The 19,014-nt window shown below is 40.3% G+C and overlaps 2 protein-coding genes across 2 annotated transcripts; both read left to right on the plus strand.

Annotated features, from left to right (window-relative positions):
* Window positions 1-138: 138 nt before the first annotated feature.
* LOC137255696 (GTP-binding protein 10-like) lies at window positions 139-10,649 on the plus strand. The gene is made up of 9 exons (XM_067793186.1): window positions 139-275; window positions 1,478-1,677; window positions 7,157-7,248; window positions 7,756-7,900; window positions 8,413-8,486; window positions 8,899-8,951; window positions 9,336-9,521; window positions 10,104-10,227; window positions 10,394-10,649. The coding sequence occupies exons 1-9, from the start codon at window positions 162-164 to the stop codon at window positions 10,615-10,617; spliced, it is 1,212 nt and encodes a 403-aa protein (XP_067649287.1). The 5' UTR covers window positions 139-161; the 3' UTR covers window positions 10,618-10,649.
* Window positions 10,650-15,028: 4,379 nt separating this feature from the next.
* On the plus strand, window positions 15,029-19,014 carry LOC137255290 (glycoprotein-N-acetylgalactosamine 3-beta-galactosyltransferase 1-like). The gene is made up of 3 exons (XM_067792743.1): window positions 15,029-15,104; window positions 16,218-16,876; window positions 18,886-19,014. Exons 1-3 carry the CDS (start codon window positions 15,029-15,031, stop codon window positions 19,012-19,014), a joined length of 864 nt encoding a protein of 287 aa, XP_067648844.1.

The raw sequence follows: 19,014 nt of genomic DNA on the forward strand, positions 1-19,014 counted from the left end.
CATGTACTTGTTCGAGCTGAACGTTCGTGCACATCACTTCCCCCGACACTAGCATCGTGTTTGCTCACCCTTTTCACAAGGAGAAAACCGAATGCTTTTTAGGGCGCTTCATTCCGTCTGTCATTAATTACCAAAGGGATATAACTCCAGTAGTAACCAAGATGGCTGCGCCCATGCAGCATGTCAAACTTTGGAAACTGCAGTTGTTCTCACTGTATCTACGCAAATACTCATCGACATCAAAAGAAGTAAAGAAAAGGAGACCGTGGAAAAAGGTGAAATTTCTGGGAGTGATGATAGAATGCATTCGCCACCCATTAAATAAATGTATCTCAAGAACCTCGTCACTGCTTCAGTGATTGGGAGATGGGAATTATCTGGAGTTTCTTTACGCAGTAAATGTTACGCTTCAGTCCTTGTCAGAAACTTGTCATATATGACCCTTCCCCTGTGTAATATTCTAACACTGACATAAGTTCATTGATTGTTTTTCGTACCAGTTCTAGTTTATTGAATGTGTATTTACCGTGAGGTATGCATGATATTTTTGTTTTCTTTTATTGAGGTGGGAATACGGGCGGAACTCTTACCATCACATCACATGTTCACAGCCGTACATTGATCAGTAGAAACTTTTATTGCCAGTGTGTTGAACTTCTTAACAAACATTGAGAGTGCATCAACCCATGGGCCGCCACCGGGCCGAGGAACCAGTGAACAAAGTATTTATCTTACTGAACACCCAAATATTAGTTTATCATAACCTGCACCAATGGCAGCTCCACAATGCGCACCCTGATATCAGGTAAGCAAGAGTATTTAAGGTCATGTGGTGTGCCCATCAGGCCCACAGAGGCAAACCTCTCTTTGATGGAAAAATGATACAAGTCAACAAAACACAACTTGTTTACATGACTGACAGCTTAGTCTTGCATCAAGGTCACACTTGGAGGGCATATATACCATTATCTTACTTCACACATAAATGTGTTTCCTGATTGGCTAAGCACTTTGCTATTACCATGATTACTTCAGTGTACCCAACTTACAAGCGAGGTACATTTCAGTGTACCCTTCTGCCAGTGGCAACTCATTTAGTACTTCGTGGTTGTACTTCTTTACTTTATCTTGAATTGAATGTGTCAAACAGTTCGAAAGTAACATTGAGGTGTTCAGTAAGATAAATACCTTGTTCACTGGTCCCTCAGGCACCATGGGTTGATGTAACCTTGATGTTTGTTTATATAACGAACAAACATCGAGGGTTCATCAACCCATGCCCGCCACATGACCAGTGAAAATATTATACATTATACACATAGTGATGTGCATTACCTCCCCTTGACTGTCTGGATTACCTCCCCTGTCTAGCTGTCTTTCACTGAACACTGTTATGTGGCATATATAAAATATACTTATACATTACCTCTCCAGATTTATTTGTCTTTCACTGAACACAAATCTACATCATTTTCAGAGAAATATAGTAACATTTCTGGATTCACTTCGAGTGTTTGTTCGCGGGGGTGCTGGCGGACAGGGCCTTGCCAAACATGGCGGTGTGGGTGGTGATGGTGGTGATGTTATTATGGAGGGCAGGGAAGGCCAGACGCTGTACAACCTCGCCACATCGTTCCCTGAGAAGAGGTTCACGGCTGGTACTGGAGGCAACAGCAGGTGAGGTCCTCCATCTTGTACACTGTGTGTGTACTGATGCAATCATGGATTTATCATGAGTTGAACCCTTGAAGGTCCCGGGGTAGAATAGGCCTTCAGCAACCCATGCTTGCCATAAAAGGTGACTGTGCTTGTCGTAAGAGGAGACTAACGGGATCGGGTGGTCAGGCTCGCTGACTTGGTTGATACATATCATCGATTCCCAATTGTGCAGATCAATGTTCAATTTGTTGATCACTGGATTGTCTGGTCCAGACTCGATTATTTACAAACTGCCACCATATACTATGATATAGCTGGAATATTGCTAAGTGCGGCGTTAAACTAAACTCACTCACTCACTCATTTATCATGAGTCTTTATTTCAGGGTCCTTGCAACTCATACTCCTAATTTTCAGGGGTCCTAGACGCTTAAATATTATTATCAATTCTGTTGTGTAATATTGTTATTCAGTAGCTGTGTCTTATGATCATCACATTGTTCCAGCAATTAACATAGAAATGATACCATAACCTGGCTAGTAGCAGGCGCAGTGATAACTTATTGCTATTGATTGGAATTTTTACAAAAAAGTATTGGGACTTTTTCTACATCCATGCGCTAATAATTATTGCTGTGTCCACTTTTAATTTTTATGTATCAGGACACAGGAATTCGTACCATAAATCCCTGTTGATGTGTGTCTCAGTCCAGGAGAAGATACCATAGCTATAGACGTAGATTTTTATACTGAAGTCCATACCAAAGTGTGCCTAAGGCGCTAACATAAATATCCTGGTGATTTCGACAATGTAAGACAAAAACGTAATGTTTGGCTTTAATATCATTTAAAGTTTTTGTTTTGCTAACCTTCCATGGTAAAGACATATTCATCTGTTTCACACAAAAATAATATCTTTCCTACAAAAATAGCGTTGATGACATCGTATTGGTGAAACTGTAACCGTATTTTGTATGTGTTTTCGACGATGAGCCATACTTTTCCCTCCGCACGGTGAGAGAGTGTTTTGATCACGTGGCTTCCTGTTTTACAAATAACCTGTCACTAGCAGACGACTAATCTTGCAAGAGTATTGCGCTAACAGTGCAATTGACGAAATGACCAGAACATCGAATTTGGCTAGCTTTGGGATATCACATGTTTACGACCCATGTCTGCTGAACAGGTAGGTCTAAATACACGTCAAATTTTATGGATAGCAACTTCTAGAGTTTATTTTCGGGGCGTATCCTAGCCCCCTCATCAGGTTGAGCTGGACTGAACAGTAAGGTTTAACTGTCAACTCTGCCCATGACCTCGCAATGCTTATGACGTCACAATGCTATGACAACATGATATCAGTAGCTAACAGGAATACTATGACAACATAATAGAATTTGTAGTGAATGGTTACAACTAACATGACTCATAGAATGAATGCATCTTATTTTGAATATATAGTAGTGTTGTTGGATTAGTTTAGAAATGACAGATCCTTATTATATCAAATTGTAAGTTTGGACATGTGCAAAGATTTTTTGAAAAATGTATTGTATGTATAGCATGTAAAGTAATGATATTAACAGTACATAGAAATTATTGTTCATCCATGATATGGGTGTCCCTGTCGGCTTTTTGGTGATGCACCAGGCACAAGGGAGGTAAACCCCTAGATCTCTGGTGATCTCTGGTATTAATTTTCTAATGACGATTGACTCAAGAAGTTTTCTTTTCCGCCAGTTATTGAGAGTGTTGCCAGTTGATAGAGTGATTTTGATTTTTAACAATGTGTTCTGAGAGTGCACGTTTAAGGTCAGATTTTTCGACTGAAGTTTTGTGTTCTTTGAGTCTAATGTTGAAAGGCTGGCAAGTTTCTCCAATGTAGCTGCTTCCACAATCACAAGAAATTTTGTATATACATCCTGTGGAATCGGACTCATTCTGGTTACTGCCACCTCTCCCATTTGTGCTCTCATAATGGTTTTTAAAGTTTTATCAGAATAAAATGTCACATCCAAACTTGAAATTCTTCTAATGAGTCGGCTGATGTGCTGGCTAATCTGGCCTGGGTATGGAATGTTAATTCTGATTGGAGCTGGTTCAGTTTTCCTTGAACAATTATTTGTTGATGGAGGGTGGTGGCAATGGTCTGCTCTACTAGTTGTTTAGGATATCCATTGAGGGTGATGAAAGTTGTCTTGAGGTGGTCGATTTCATCTTGGAAGTGTGCTGGGTCGCAGATAGCCTTGGCGTGTCTGGTTAGGGTTGATACACTGGCTCGTTTAATTTGTGGATGGTGGTGGGATAAATAATGAATATACTGGTCAGTGTGCGTTGGTTTTCTGTAGACAGAAGAAGTGATCTTGTTGGATGAATTATCGAGGGACACATCAAAAAGGGGCAGCTTGTGTTGATCTTCAGTTTCCTTGGTAAACTTGATGCGAGAGTGCTGTTTGTTAAGATGATCTAGGAGAACAGCAGGGTCATGGTCAGGATCAAGGATGGTGAAAGTATCATCAACCTTTCGATTCCAGCATAGTGGTTGGAATGGTGATGTTTGTAGGTAACTTGTTTGAGTGGGATTTTAAAAGTTGAGGTGTACAAATAGGACAAATTGTTATGGATAACAACTTCTTTATTGCGTGATTGTGATGTTTCGGTACAGATTCTTGTACCGTTGTCAAGCAGGAATGATGCATAAAATCCAGAACTTGTATATATGTATACTAATAAAAACAATGAGATAACATAGTATACAAAGAAAACACAATTGACAACTGGAGCAACATAATACCATGATTGGAGAAGAGCCAAAAACATCTGCTCAGCCAATCTACGTGAGGAAATTGAACACCTGAGAAAAGTCTTTGTAGAAAGTAACCACTACCCGCCTGTAATAGTCAACCGAACCGTTGAAGCCACACTGTCAACCCCTACCAAAAGACCTAAACAAGAATCAGCCCCAATCAAGATATCCATTCCCTACGTTGGTAAAATATCAGATCAGCCAGCTCTTGACATTGACACAACCTTCTCAGCATCCCCCAGCGTCAACAACCTCCTCCATGCTAACGGAAAAAAACAACCCACTGTCAACAACAACCCGAAATGTGTTATATATAAAATAAACTGTGATTGTGGACAAAGCTACATTGGTGAAACATCACGACTCATCAAAACCCGAGTCAAAGAACATCGCACCTCTGTTACTAACTCGGACAGCAAATCAGCCATCTCGGACCACATCAAAGAAAACCCTAATCATCAAATAGAGTGGTCTGACATCATAATCCTAGCCAACAACCAAACGGACTTCACCAAGCGCAAGCTCACTGAAGCCATTCACATCAAATGCCTCAAGCAAACCATCAACCGTGACCAAGGATATTTCATTCCATCTGCTTATGATGCACTCCTCTACCAAGCCCAATCTATTGTATAAACATCTCATCCTCCATTGTAATTCCTTCATTGTAAGCCCTTTTATTTGTACATGTCTGGCTTCCATTCACTATCCTTTGTGTACTACTAGCTTCTCCAGCTTTCTGCTTCTCCAATCATGGCATTATATTGCTCTGGTTGTCAATTGCATTTTCTTTGTATACTATGTTATCTCATTGTTTTTATTAGTATATATATATATATATACAAGTTCTGGATTTTATGCATCATTCCTGCTTAACAACAGTACAAGAGTCTGTACCGAAACGTCACAATCACGCAATAAAGAAGTTGTTATCCATAACAATTTGTCCTATTTGATGATTGTAGGGCTGACTCTAAAACTAGTCATGAAGAAGAGTCAGTAATCAGAGGGGATAGTGTTGAACCCATGGGGAGCCCATGAATCTGTTGATAGATGTTCTGCCATGTGAAATATGAAGTCTGGAAACAGCTGGATACCAATTCAATTATGCTGTCTATGCTGAGTGTCTATGATGAGGGGGCTAGGATAAGCCCCGAAACGTCATGGAAATAAACTCAAGAAGTTGCTGTCCATACAATTTGTCCTGTATTACTGCACCAACTTCTAAATGCCTTTGAAGAATCACAGGCAGGTCTTGAGATGTTTCTTGGAACAAATTAGAGTTGGAGTTGATTTCAGATCAAGTGGGAGAGCGTTACATTCAATGGCAGCATTATATCCAAAGGATCTTCCGCCAAATGTGTTGAGCCTGATGTTGGGGACCATTAGTAGCATTTAAACTCTAGAACTGGTTCTTGTAGGAACATAGTCTTCTACTAGATCACACACATAACCAGGAGCTGTATCATTGATACACTGATACGTGAGGATGAGGATCTTATCATGTATCAACAGCCATTGGAGATGATTGAGTATTGGAGAGATATGACAGGACTCTTTTGACAGTGTGACAATTCTAGCTGTTGAGTTGTGGATGTTTTGAGCCTTCTGATTTGTTGCACTGGAGCCATAGTCAATCCTTGCAAGGATCATTGCATGTGTAAGTGCTGCAGCTGTTTGCTCTGTGAGAAGGTGGCATATGTTACCAATGTTTCTGAGGTGAAAAGAGCATTTTTTGACAAATTCATTGACATACTCGTCCATGTTGAGTGATGAATCTAGCTTCACACCCAAGTTTCTGACATCTGTTGAAAAACTGATTTCATCACTGGCAGAGTTTTGTCAGGACCTCAGCAAAGACTCTGTTTTATTGTTTTGTCTTGTCAGTGCTACTACTGAACCCCCATTCGACAGATGAGTAGGATAATGACATCCAAAAATAAAACTTGCAATAATTATTCAACAAGTCTTATTTACATATCATTTGAATTATGTACTGGATTCTCGGCTTTCTAAATATATAATCCTCAATTAGTTTATATACCTTAAAACGAAAAGCCTGCAAATGAAAAATGAGAACGCCAAATTTCTTGGCACACAGTCGCAAATAATGGCCATTGTTGCCCGCCCAGAGGCACATCACATGGAATGGTACCCTGTCTAATATTTTTCTCATAATGAACTACATTTGATAGTTATCATTGTGCTTGCTTTTCAGCGTTTTATATGTGATTGATTCAGTAGTCTGAACGATTTGTAATCCGGATGAATTTGCTGAGAAACGTCCGGATAAATGAGGCTTCACTGTAGCTTTCTGGCAGATATTTTTGACACACATTTGTTTTCCATTGGTGTGATACAGTGACCACAAAAGTTTAGTACCCATGCTTCAAACAGTTCAAAATTAACATCAAGGTGCTCAATAAATATACACATTGTTCACCCTCATGGCCCATGGGTTGATGTACCCTTGATGTTTGTTTATGTTACCTGAGCCCATATCGCTATTTGTAGGAATGAATAGTTATCAAAATAGGAACAGAACACTATTTTACGGGGCTATTGATGACCAATGTTCACAGACACGTGTCTTTGGCTGTGATTATTTATTGTTGACTTGTATTGTGAATATTTGTATTATTGAGAAGAATATTCAGGTTCTGTGACAGGAGTTCTCCTTGAACTTTTCAGGAAGTTCCACCTGCTTGGAGAAAATGGGAGTCACCAGAGCGTAGCAGTTCCTGTTGGCGTGGTGGTGAAAAGTGAAGACGGGACAACCCTAGGTATGGCAATCAGTGTGTCAATGTCGGGATGATGGCGAAGATGAAATGACCATTGTGAGGGTGACATCTGTGAAAATGTGTTGGAAGGTGAAGATGACACAAGTGGCCCAAATGTCCAGAACATAATTATAGTGTTACTCTTTGTTGACATTTCTCTGACAAGTGTCCAGAACATATATAGTGTTACACTCGGTTGACACTTCTCTGACAAGTGTCCAGAACATATAGTGTTACTCTTGGTTGACATTTCTCTGACAAGTGTCCAGAACATTTATCTGACAAGTGTCCAGAACATAGAGTGTTACACTTGACTGACATTTGTCTGACAAGTGTCAAGGTCATGTAGTGTAACACTTGGTTGACTGGTTGACATCCTACTTTAGTGCAGTGGCAGCAGAAATCAGGATTCTTTAGATGGGTTTATCCACCACACTGGTTTCTGATAGCAAACTGACGGTTTGTCTTCTGGCGAGCCATGACGAACCAATGCATGTATTTTGTTTCAAGGTGAAGTGAATGAGCCTGGCCAGGTGGTTGTTGCGGCACGTGGAGGGAGAGGAGGTAACGCCAGCAACAGATTCCTTGGTGGGAAGGGTGAAGGACATACTGTGGTGCTGGATCTGAAGCTGATAGCAGACGTCGGTCTGGTGGGGTGAGTGTTCTGGGTCTGAAGCTGTGATAGCAGACGTTAGTCTGGTGGGGTGAGTGTTCTGGATTTGAAGCTGATGGCAGACGTCGGTCTGGTGGGGTGAGTGGTCTAGTTCTGAAGCCGATAGCGGATGTTGGGTGAGTGGTCTGCTTCTGAAGCTCATAATGGATGTGGGGCTGGGTAGGTGAGCATTCTGGATCTGAAGCTAATAGCAGACATCGGTCAGGTGGGGTTAGTTTTCTGGATTTGAAGATGATAGCGGACATTGGACTGGAGGTGTGAATTTGACTTTTAAATCTTTGGGTGACAGCAGGCATTGGGCTGCTGGGGTGAGTGTTCTGGACCTGAAGCCGATAGGCCTGATGGGATGAATGTTTTGGTCCTGATGTTGATAGTGGATGTGGGCCTGATCGGGTGAGTGTTCTGGAACTCAAGCTGATAAGTTTAAGTTTAATTTCTTAATTTGCAGTGGGGGATTATGTCTCCATAGTGACATTGCTTGTTGTCTGTTGTAGTTTTCCAAATGCAGGAAAGTCAACTTTCCTTGGGTCTGTATCGAGAGCAAAGCCCAAGATTGCTGACTACCCTTGTAAGTATGTAGAAGCATACTCACCCACAACTTGAATATCTGATTTGATTACTGGCTGATTGTATTTCTCCTCATTATTTTAGTTATTTGTTTTGAATCATGACTTTCATTTAGACATCAAGTCAATTCAAAAGTGTCATTGAGTCTTAAATATGTTTTCTTTGACTGGCTAATTTGTTTATGCATAACTAATGACATTGCATGCTAGACATTTTCATGTACTCTTTATTGGTGACCTTATGGAGAAGATCTGCTATACATGTGGTTCAAGTTTTAGCCCGTCACCCAGGCGTCATGGGTTTGACTACGTACATGGGTTCAAAGTGACATAATGACACTTAGTTCACATTCTGTAGGGATGACTTTCATTTGTACAACAAAGTACATGTATGTTGTTATATCCTATTTCCAGTTACCACAATCAGACCTCAGATCGGAACAATGACATATGCTGATGGGAGACGTGTGAGTTCATTACCAGTCCTCTCAGCTATCCCAGCTGAATATATGCTACAAACAAAAAGTAGGGGAGCATGAATGGTGAGGTCATTTTTGCTCAAATAAATGCAACTTTTTGTGTGATTGGTTTAGTATTTGTTGAGTTTAGTGAAATGAAACATTGTCAAAAACAGCGAAAAACAATGGTGCTGAAACACAACAGCACCATGTTTGATTCAAATGCCCAAACACAACAGTCTATTGCTTGTGGAATATAGATCTGGTAGGTGGGTGACTCAACAGACACATGTCAATGTGTTTGTTAGTCTGGATACATACCAGCCCAGATGATGATACTTCAAATGTTGCTGAGTAATGAGTTAGCAACAGTCATTACTTCCTTATCTGCAGATAACTGTTGCTGATCTGCCGGGGCTGATTGAAGGGGCTCACTACAACTTTGGGATGGGGCATCGCTTCCTGAAACACATTGAGAGGACCAAGTTGCTCCTCTTCATGGTGGATGTTGGCGGCTTTCAGCTTGGCGTGAAGTACCAGCACCGAACAGCTTTCCAGACAGTCCTGTTGCTTAACAAGGTGGGTGACTTAACAGGGTGTGTGATCCATGATGTGGGTGGGTGGCTCCATGTGGTGGGTGACTTAACAGGGTGGATGGCCCTATGAGGTGGGTGACAAGTATATTCCATGTAGTATACCCCAGGTGGCATGTCCCAGCCAGTATACCCCAGCTAGTATACCCTAGTTAGTGTATCCCAGCAAGTATACCTATTATATACCAGTTAGTATACCTATCAGATATATTCCATCAAGTATATCCCAGCTGTTATGCCCCAGCTAGTTTATCCCATCTAGTATATCCCAGCTAGTATACCTCAGGTAGTATACCCCAGCCAGTATATCCTAGGCAGTATACCCTAGCTAGTATATCCCATCTAGTATATCCCAGTTAGAATACCCCATCAAGTATATCACAGCCAGTATATCCCAACCAGTATACCCCAGCTAGTATGTCCCAGGTAGTATATCCCAGCTAGTGTACCCCAGCATGTATCCTCCAGCTAGTAATAGATATTCCAGCTAGTATCCCCCAGCTAGTATGCCCCATTTTGTATACACCAACTTGGTATATCCCAGCACTGACACTATTTGCCATCACAGGAACTGGAGCTGTACCGAGCAGATCTCATCACCAAGCCAGCTGTCCTGGCCATCAACAAGACAGACACTGAAGGGGGGCAAGAAAAGGCAGAGGAGGTCATTCATCTCATCAAGAACATGAGAGGTGAGCACTGGCTCAACTATGTCTTACGGATTTACTTTTGGTAATTCAGTCAGAAGACCTTGTCCATGTATTCATAATTCCTGTACAGCAGCGTTGGTGTCCATGCTGGCATCCTTATTCGGGTATTCTGGTGAGTTCATAATGTGCCATCTGTTTCCATTTGCAGATAACATAGACATGGTAGAACCAGAGATTAGGCCCACACAAGTGGTGAAGTTTGATGACATTTTCATGATCTCAGCCAAAACAGGAGCGTCTGTAGCAGATATGAAGGTCAAGATTCGCTCTTTGCTGGACACCTATGCAGAAATTGAAAGATATGAACATAGGAGTCATGAATACTCTGCACCAAGTCCACTCCAAGAACATGTGAAAACTAAACTTGTATGACTGTGATTTCCTGCAATAAATAGTGACATGGGTTTTGTTTGGTTCTTGTCTGATGCTGTACCCAGGTATCCATGTGACGGTGAGCTGTAAATAGTCAAGTGTTTACTAGACTTTCTGGTGATTGGTGGTGGTGAAATATATATTATTCTTACTTATCAAAAAATAATAATAAATACATGATGTACATGTTTATTCACAAAACTCATCTGCTGTATGACAGATATACCCAGACATATCCACCAATACCATCTGCTGTATGACAGATATAACCAGACATACCCACCAATACCATCTGCTGTATGACAGATATAACCAGACATACCCACCAATACCATCTGCTGTATGACAGATATAACCAGACATACCCACCAATACCATCTGCTGTATGACAGATATAACCAGACATACCCACCAATACCATTTGTTGTATGACAGATATACCCACCAATACCATGTATTGTATGACAGATATACCCAGACATATCCATCAATACCATCTGCTGTATTACAGATATACCCACCAATACCATATATACGCATCTGTTATATGGCCAATATGAAGAGTGGATATCTAGAGAACTGCAGAAATCATAAAATTACTTTCATAAATATTGTTGAAAAGGGAAACTTAACTTTTTATCTAAAATTAACATTGAAAATCTGTAGATGTGAGCCACCGCATACATCCAAGTCACAATTTTCCTTTTCGCTTGAGAACTACAATTCAAACAACCATAATATTTCAATGGTTGGTACTTCACAGGCATTTTAATGCAGCCAAGCCTGTGTCTGCTTTCTTGAGAAAGGACCGAAATTTAAAACAAAAACAGAAAAAAGACCCAAACAATTGATTGTATCGTGAAAGCAGTTGATACCATGACAAGCCAAAGTCTCATTCATGAAGTAAGGAGATTTGAAGACATGAACCTTACTGAAAAAGTACATCTCAGATTTATCGAAACTGCTGTTGGCCTTCAAATTTCCTCTCTAAACATTATGGCGTATGGCGACTTTGGCTGCGAACTGCTCAACACCAGATGATACAAGTGATTTTTTCTATTTAGCATAAATAGCAACAAGTCACCAACACTGTAAACTCTTTAACGCTATATAATTGTATTCCTGTCAATAACTTTGGTTGTCAACTTCGATGGATATCTGTTGTTACGAAAGTACCTGTGCTAGATCAGAAATTTACTCGACCCCAACAATTTGGGGAGCAAATTTAAAAGATCAGTTTTTACAACACTGACGTAGCTCCATAGAAACTAGTTCTAAAGGTCAATTTTTAAATGTTAAGATGAGCAGTGTTTTGAAAATTACTTTGAAACCGACTGATCGCATTCTGTTCCAAAAGAAGAACAATTATTACATTTGTGCAACGCTGATGTTGCTATCTCTTTAGATGTGAACCTCTTCTCCAACAGCGAAATACCTATCTCGCGACACATATGTTCTCCAAAAACATTCATTGTTAAAGAAATTATAATGTAATAAAACCACGAAGCATTTGAAAAAAATAAGTCATTTCTGAACGTATTGGTCGGTTGAAAAGTAAATTGTTCTGTCTGTCGGTCTTTTCTAGCTTTATTTCATTTCACCGGTATGCGTTTTACAATAAATGGTTTTACAACAATAGTTGATAGTTCAACACACATAGTATCTCAGCAAAATGGATAGTTCGTAGTTCAATATACATAGTATCTATTGAAAATGGATAGTTCAAAGCTCAGTTCACACTGTACATGTATCTAAACAAAAGGGACAGTTCATAGTTTAAGAGACAGTATCTGATGAAAATAAATAGTACATAGTTCAATACACATAGTATCTAAACAAAATGGGTAATACATAGTATCTAAACAAAATGGGTAGTTCATAGCTCAGTACACATAGTATCTAAACAAAATGGGTAGTTCATGGCTCAGTACACATAGTATCTAAACAAACTGGGTAGTTCATGGCACAGTACACATAGTATCTAAACAAAATGGGTAGTTCATGGCTCAGTACACATAGTATCTAAACAAAATGGGTAGTTCATAGCTCAATACGCGTTGTATCTAAACAAAATGGGTGTGACATTTCAGTAACTGTTTACTAATAGTTATGGCTTTTAAGAGATGTATTATTCAGGTCAACAGGCAATGGCATATTGACCATTATTTCATGACTGTTCAACATTAAATGAAGTGTATCAGTGTATGGAAATGTATCATATATAAGTCATTTACAATATAAAGTGGAAATGAAAATATGGAAAAAAGATGTGTTTCTTATCTGTTTTGATGTATTGGAAATGTGGTGGTCGTTTCGAGAGTTTGCATTTAAAAATGCTGAATTTAGCTGCATTTATGATCAGATTTACCGCGTGATTTCGCTTTCCATAATGGCCAAATGTTGTTTGATAAGATCTACCTTTATTCCTGACGTTCTTGAAAGGCGTTTAGAATTTCATATTCTAATATGTGACAAAATGTTATGGATGTCAAGTTCTTCTTTATTATTTACACGACCCGTGAAGGTCCCGGGGTAGAATAGGCCTTCAGCAACCCATGCTTGCCATAAAAGGCGTCTCAGCTTTTCGTAAGAGGCGACTAACGGGATCGGGTGGTCAGGCTCGCTGACTTGGTTGACACATGTCATCAGTTCCCAATTGCTCAGATCAATGCTCATGTTGTTGATCACTGGATTGTCTGGTCCAGACTCGATTATTTACAGACCGCCGCCATATAGCTGGAATATTGCTGAGTGTGGCGTAAAACTAAACTCACTCACTCACTCATTTACACGACATCCAGGTTGATGTTAAGGGTTCACCAGACGAAGGGGCAAGGAATAGCCCAGAAACGTTGTGTAAATATTAAAGAAGTTGACATCCATAACATTTTGTCTTATATTACCTTCATACCTGTTTTCTCCTTGATCCGTTCTCCTTGTTCTCTCCAGATATGGCTGTTTAGAACATTCTTAAAAGAGACTGTTATTCATTTTGTGTGAGTTTTGCACCAAGTCACATTTGTTATTGTCCGTATATTTATTTTTATGTTGGAGGTCGTTCGTGAGTAGTATTCTGTAAGTGATGCTTTGTTCAAACCATCGTAGTTCATAGTTTGCGTGTATGCGGAAGGATATATGCTGTATGGTTTTCCATTCTAAGAAGGTGCATATGAATGTTCCGATTGTACTTGCTGGTCTTCAAGTCGGAAAGGCTTTTGCTTAATGTATCATACAATATTCTACAACCTGTTTTGTGTTCCACGCACATCTTTGGTACACTTGGTGCTTGAAGGTTTGATTAGGGTTTAATGCGTTTGTTTTTAACATAAGAGTCAACTGATTTGATATGTCCATGGCATTCCTATGGGAAGAACGGTTAAGGTAAGTTCCATCGTTATCAATTAGGTCATTAATATAGTAGATACCTTTTACAGAGTAAACTTAGTGGAATGGGGTGTTTCCTCCTTTTCTAATGTTCTTACTGTGCCATACAGTTTGGTACGGGATATCATGTTCATTTTTGACAGTTTAATCTTTAGTGTGAACGTTGTGAGTCTTCCAAGTTAGTTGTTTATGCACTTGTTTGTTTGTAGGCATGAGAAGTCTGCATACATCTCTTGTGTGTTTAGCGCAATCTGTACGCATTACTATGCTGGACAGTTCGTACACTGGACACCAGATTGTATTATGCTGGACAGTTCGTACCCTGGACACAGGGTATATTATGCTGGACAGTTCGTACCCTGGACACAGGGTATATTATGCTGGACAGTTCGTACCCTGGACACAGGGTATATTATGCTGGACAGTGCGTACAGTAGACACCGGGTTGTATTGTGCTGGACACCGGTGTGACACGGACTCAAAGCCCACGTCGCGAGATGATAACTGCCCACGGGCCGATGAGTTATCTCCCTTAATATCTACAGCATCATATGCCCCTGAGCATAATTCGTTCTGATGATGTCTGATATTTAAGTGCCTTAACAGTTCAAATGTGATAAAGTTTAATGATTATGATATCGATGGACCCGATGTAATAATGATGACGACACATAGCGTAACACCCACAATTATCAGTAACTTTGCTCACTAAGGACCAGCGGCGATACTAATCCCCTTCGATTAGTCCCAATTATCGTTACCTATAACAGCTGCCCGAGACGTCGTTCAGTACTGCACGGTTGCATGTAGTGATGGAGGGACTGAAGACTGAATGCACCCCGGTGATTTGTGATGTCAAACAAAATATCTGGATATAGTGAAAACACAAGATTTCCACTGACCCGCCTGTGGTACACAATTTCTCTGGATAATGTTTTGGGTTTCCCGAATCTCGAAGTATTTGACGGGAGCGTGTACAGGGTTCGTTGTGACTTATTGCTTGTTTGTCGTGTCGGGTGTTTTAGAAATGAAGAACAGAGTCACGAGCCATGAGCACGTGAGGCCGATGCTGGACAGGTACAGTGGAGTACAGATGGAAGAAGGTACGTCACCCTGTCAATGTATTGTTGGAGTGAATGAGTTTAGTTTTACGCCACACACAGCAATATTCCAGCTATATGACGGCAGTTTGTACATAATCGAGTCTGGATCAGACAATCCAGTGATCAACAACATGAGCATCGATCTGCGTAATTGGAAGCTGGTGACATGTGTCAAGCAAAGTAAGCACGCCTGACCACCCGATCCCTTTAGTCGCCTCTTACGACAAGCATTGGTTACTGAAGGCCAATATTCTAACCCGCTTCACAGGTAAACATACTGTTGGAAGGTACGTTACCTAACGTCCAAACACTTGAGTTGGGGCTTACGTCACGTGACGAGATCAAGTCTGCATTCTAAAGCATTTTAAATATTAAGTCCAAATGAGTTTTACTTTAAAAACATTTATATTGATGACATTATCATTTAAAACAGAAAATGTCATACCATAAAACACATTAAGATCGAGTGTGTATGCAAACAAATATTGATGCAGTTAATAAGGCTCTATAACATGAAAGGGGCGGTAAACTCTGGCTTTGTGTTCCGACACGGGTTTTAAATCAGTGAATCACAATACTGCTTAACATTTATGATGAATACGTATCTTGTACACTGGCGTGCACACATATTCGTCACATATAATAACTACTAAATCAAAACACTGTTGTCAAATAATTTTTTAATTACTAACATTCTGGTGTTCGAATAAGATTGCAATTTCAGGCATAAGATACTGATATTCCACGCTAACCTTTAGTTAAGACGAAGACAAGTAGATGATTGGGGCATTGAGAAGTATTTTAGATATTTTGATATTTTGTTGGAAAACCAGGAAAATGTCATTTGCTTCGTGAAATGGGTCGGTGGTCTTCAACATATTTGCTCAGTATATTGTGTTGATTCAATTCGTTGGGATTGAACCTGTTCCCAAATGGAGTGTGCTATAACAATTCTTGGTGACCTAGCCAGTCTAAAACTATAGTCGCATTCATTAAAAACACATTTTTAGACTGTGTATGTCATGCGTCCATCACAATGTGCCGTGTTATTGAGGAAATGTAAGTCTTTAATGCTAATTACTAATTGGGTGATAATTTTCCGCTCTATTTCAGGAGTCCAGGATGCTCCTGACACGATGGCGTCTCGCTTGCGAATATCTTGCTGGGTTATGACAAGTCCACGAAATCTGGAAAAGAGGGCGAGATTTATTCAGATGACGTGGGCTAAACGCTGTGACAAAGTGGTGTTCATCAGTTCAGAAACGAACAAGACTTTCCCTACGGTCGGGCTTAACGTTTCTGAGGGTCGGAGCCACTTGACCGAAAAAACCCTCGGTGGCTTCCGGTACGTGTATGAACACCACTTCGACGACTGTGATTGGTTCTTTAAAGCAGATGATGACACATACCTCGTTGTGGAAAACCTACGTCACTTCCTGGCTGATTTCGATACAAACGAGCCACTATATTTCGGACATCACTTTAAGACAATTATCAAACAAGGGTACTCTAGTGGCGGATCCGGATTGGTTGTCAGCAAAGAGGCCCTGAAAAGGTTTGGTCAACATGGACATCTTCCTAAAATATGCCGACAAAAGGGCACCGCAGGGGATGCGGCATTTGGTCAGTGCATGCAGTCATTAGAAGTGAAATTGGGAAATTCAACAGATTCTCAAGGAAGAAGCAAGTTTCACTGCATGAATCCCCGCTCCCACCTATCCGGGAAGTACCCTCGATGGTACAAGAAATACGACGCCAACGGGGCAAAGAAGGTACGATTGGTTTTTGATGCTCTTGGTTCTCCTGGGGATTCATTTATCGTCGCTGTTGCTCTTTCGAAAGGGCAGCCGTGAAGGTTCGGGGAAGAATAGGCCTTCAGCAACCCATGCTTGCCATAAAAGGCGACTACGCTTGTCGTAAGAGAAGACCAGGTGGTCAGGCTCGTTGACATGGTTGACACATATCATCGGTTCCCAACTGCGCAGATCGATGCTCATGCTGTTGATCACTGGATTGTCTGGTCTAGACTCGATTATTACAGACCACCTCCATATAGCTGGAATATTGCTGATTGTGGCGTAAAACTAAACTTTCGAAAAGGAGGCGTGTGTAAAGAATCGAGGTCGAATTCTCCATTTTTGTTGTGCTGTTGTGCTCAGTGTCCTCGATCCGGATATTGCATATTGCTAGATTGTGAACAGAAGAAATCACGTGCTTATCAAAGAGGGGTTTGGGCAGTTGGATGGTCGAGATTGTAGTCAAAAGGACAAATGGCCAAAACTGAAAAAGTGAAAAAGGCCAAAGAAAAGTCGAAAGGGCCAAAGGAAAGTCAAAAGGGCCATAGATTTAAGTCAAAAGGGCCATAGATTTAAGTCAAAAGTTCCATAGATCAAATTAAAATAAGAACATACAAACTAATATATATTTTATGCTTTATATATGTTTTAGTATATATATTTTTAATCAATATGTGCTGAACCACAAAAAATGTCGCACTGATAGCGATTTCTTCAATTCACATACTTTAATTCACTTTAATTATTTCAACAATCAAAACAGAGGATTAAGTTTATCGATGTATCGATGTAAGCGTTGCATCGTCTGTACATGGAATGAATTTACGGAACTTTTTACCGTCTCTGCCTTTTTCGGGGGTTTGGTCAAAATGCGTTTTCATCAGAAAACACACTGATGTTGGTAATATCTGTTAAGTTTGAATTATAAACATGTTAACAAAACGGTACTATCATGATATAAACATCGCCTTGTACGAACAAATTTTGCATTTGGTTTTGAAAGGCGGCGTTTCTTTTTTGGCTCAGCATATATTCACCACGATGTGTTGGAAGAGTTAGTCACATTAAAGATAGGATTTGATTTGACAACACATCACAAAAATACAGTCTAAGTAAACTTATCCTCAGTACTTTTCGTTACACCCCATTACTGAATCTAACAAAACCTTATGAGAGGTCGGGTCAGGTAACCTTTGAGATTGACCAATCAGAACACAGCTAACCAAATCGCGAAAGTGGACATTCGCACATACCCTTTGAACGTTTTATCTCGAAAACGTTCGTACCCGAACGATTCCGAATGCTATATAGCGTACGATCGCTTCCAGGTGATGCACACGGCGTACGTACTGCCATGACAACGGTGAACAAACAGGCGCTGAAAATAGTGTTTTTGACAATATTCAAGGATGTTAATTTGCGGAAATATTAGCTAATGGTAACCATGCCAACAGAAACCCCCACAGCGTATATACTGCAGGTCAAATAACTGTGTTATATGTTGATTTTTGTTTGTGGAGAGATCTGTGTCGGTGACCTCAATATTTTGAAAGTCCCTCTGATCCGATAGTAGCCGTTGTCTGATTGGTTAAATCTATTTAACCGTCGCGCATTTGATTGGACCGTCATTGGTTGCTCCAAGGTTACCTGACGCGACCTTCTACTAGACTCAGTGGTGGAGTGTAACGAGATACACTGAGACGAAGTTCACTTAGACTGCACTAAAATAGTGCCTCATATGAAATGTAATTTGAGTGCCAAAAGCCATATAAGGAGAATGATGGCCACGAATCGTCACGAGTATTTTTACGTGACAACAGATATATTGTGTGGATGAGGATGTTAGTTACCATGGAAATATGTTAGTTACCATGGAAATATGTTAGTTACCATGGAAATATGTTAGTTGCTATGGAAACATGTTATATTCACCCTTTGTTTCGCTAGGTTGCAATTCATCAGTTATTAGTCTCCTTATTTTTCAGGGCATTCACAGCATGAGTGAGTATCCAGTTTCCTTCCACTACGTTGACGGTTACAAGCTGCTGGAGCTGGAGTATCTCATGTACCGGGCCCGGGTACACAACCATGTACATAGTCTGACGTTGGAGTAA

Source organism: Haliotis asinina, chromosome 11, assembly GCF_037392515.1.
Source record: "Haliotis asinina isolate JCU_RB_2024 chromosome 11, JCU_Hal_asi_v2, whole genome shotgun sequence".
Lineage (NCBI taxonomy): Eukaryota > Metazoa > Mollusca > Gastropoda > Lepetellida > Haliotidae > Haliotis > Haliotis asinina.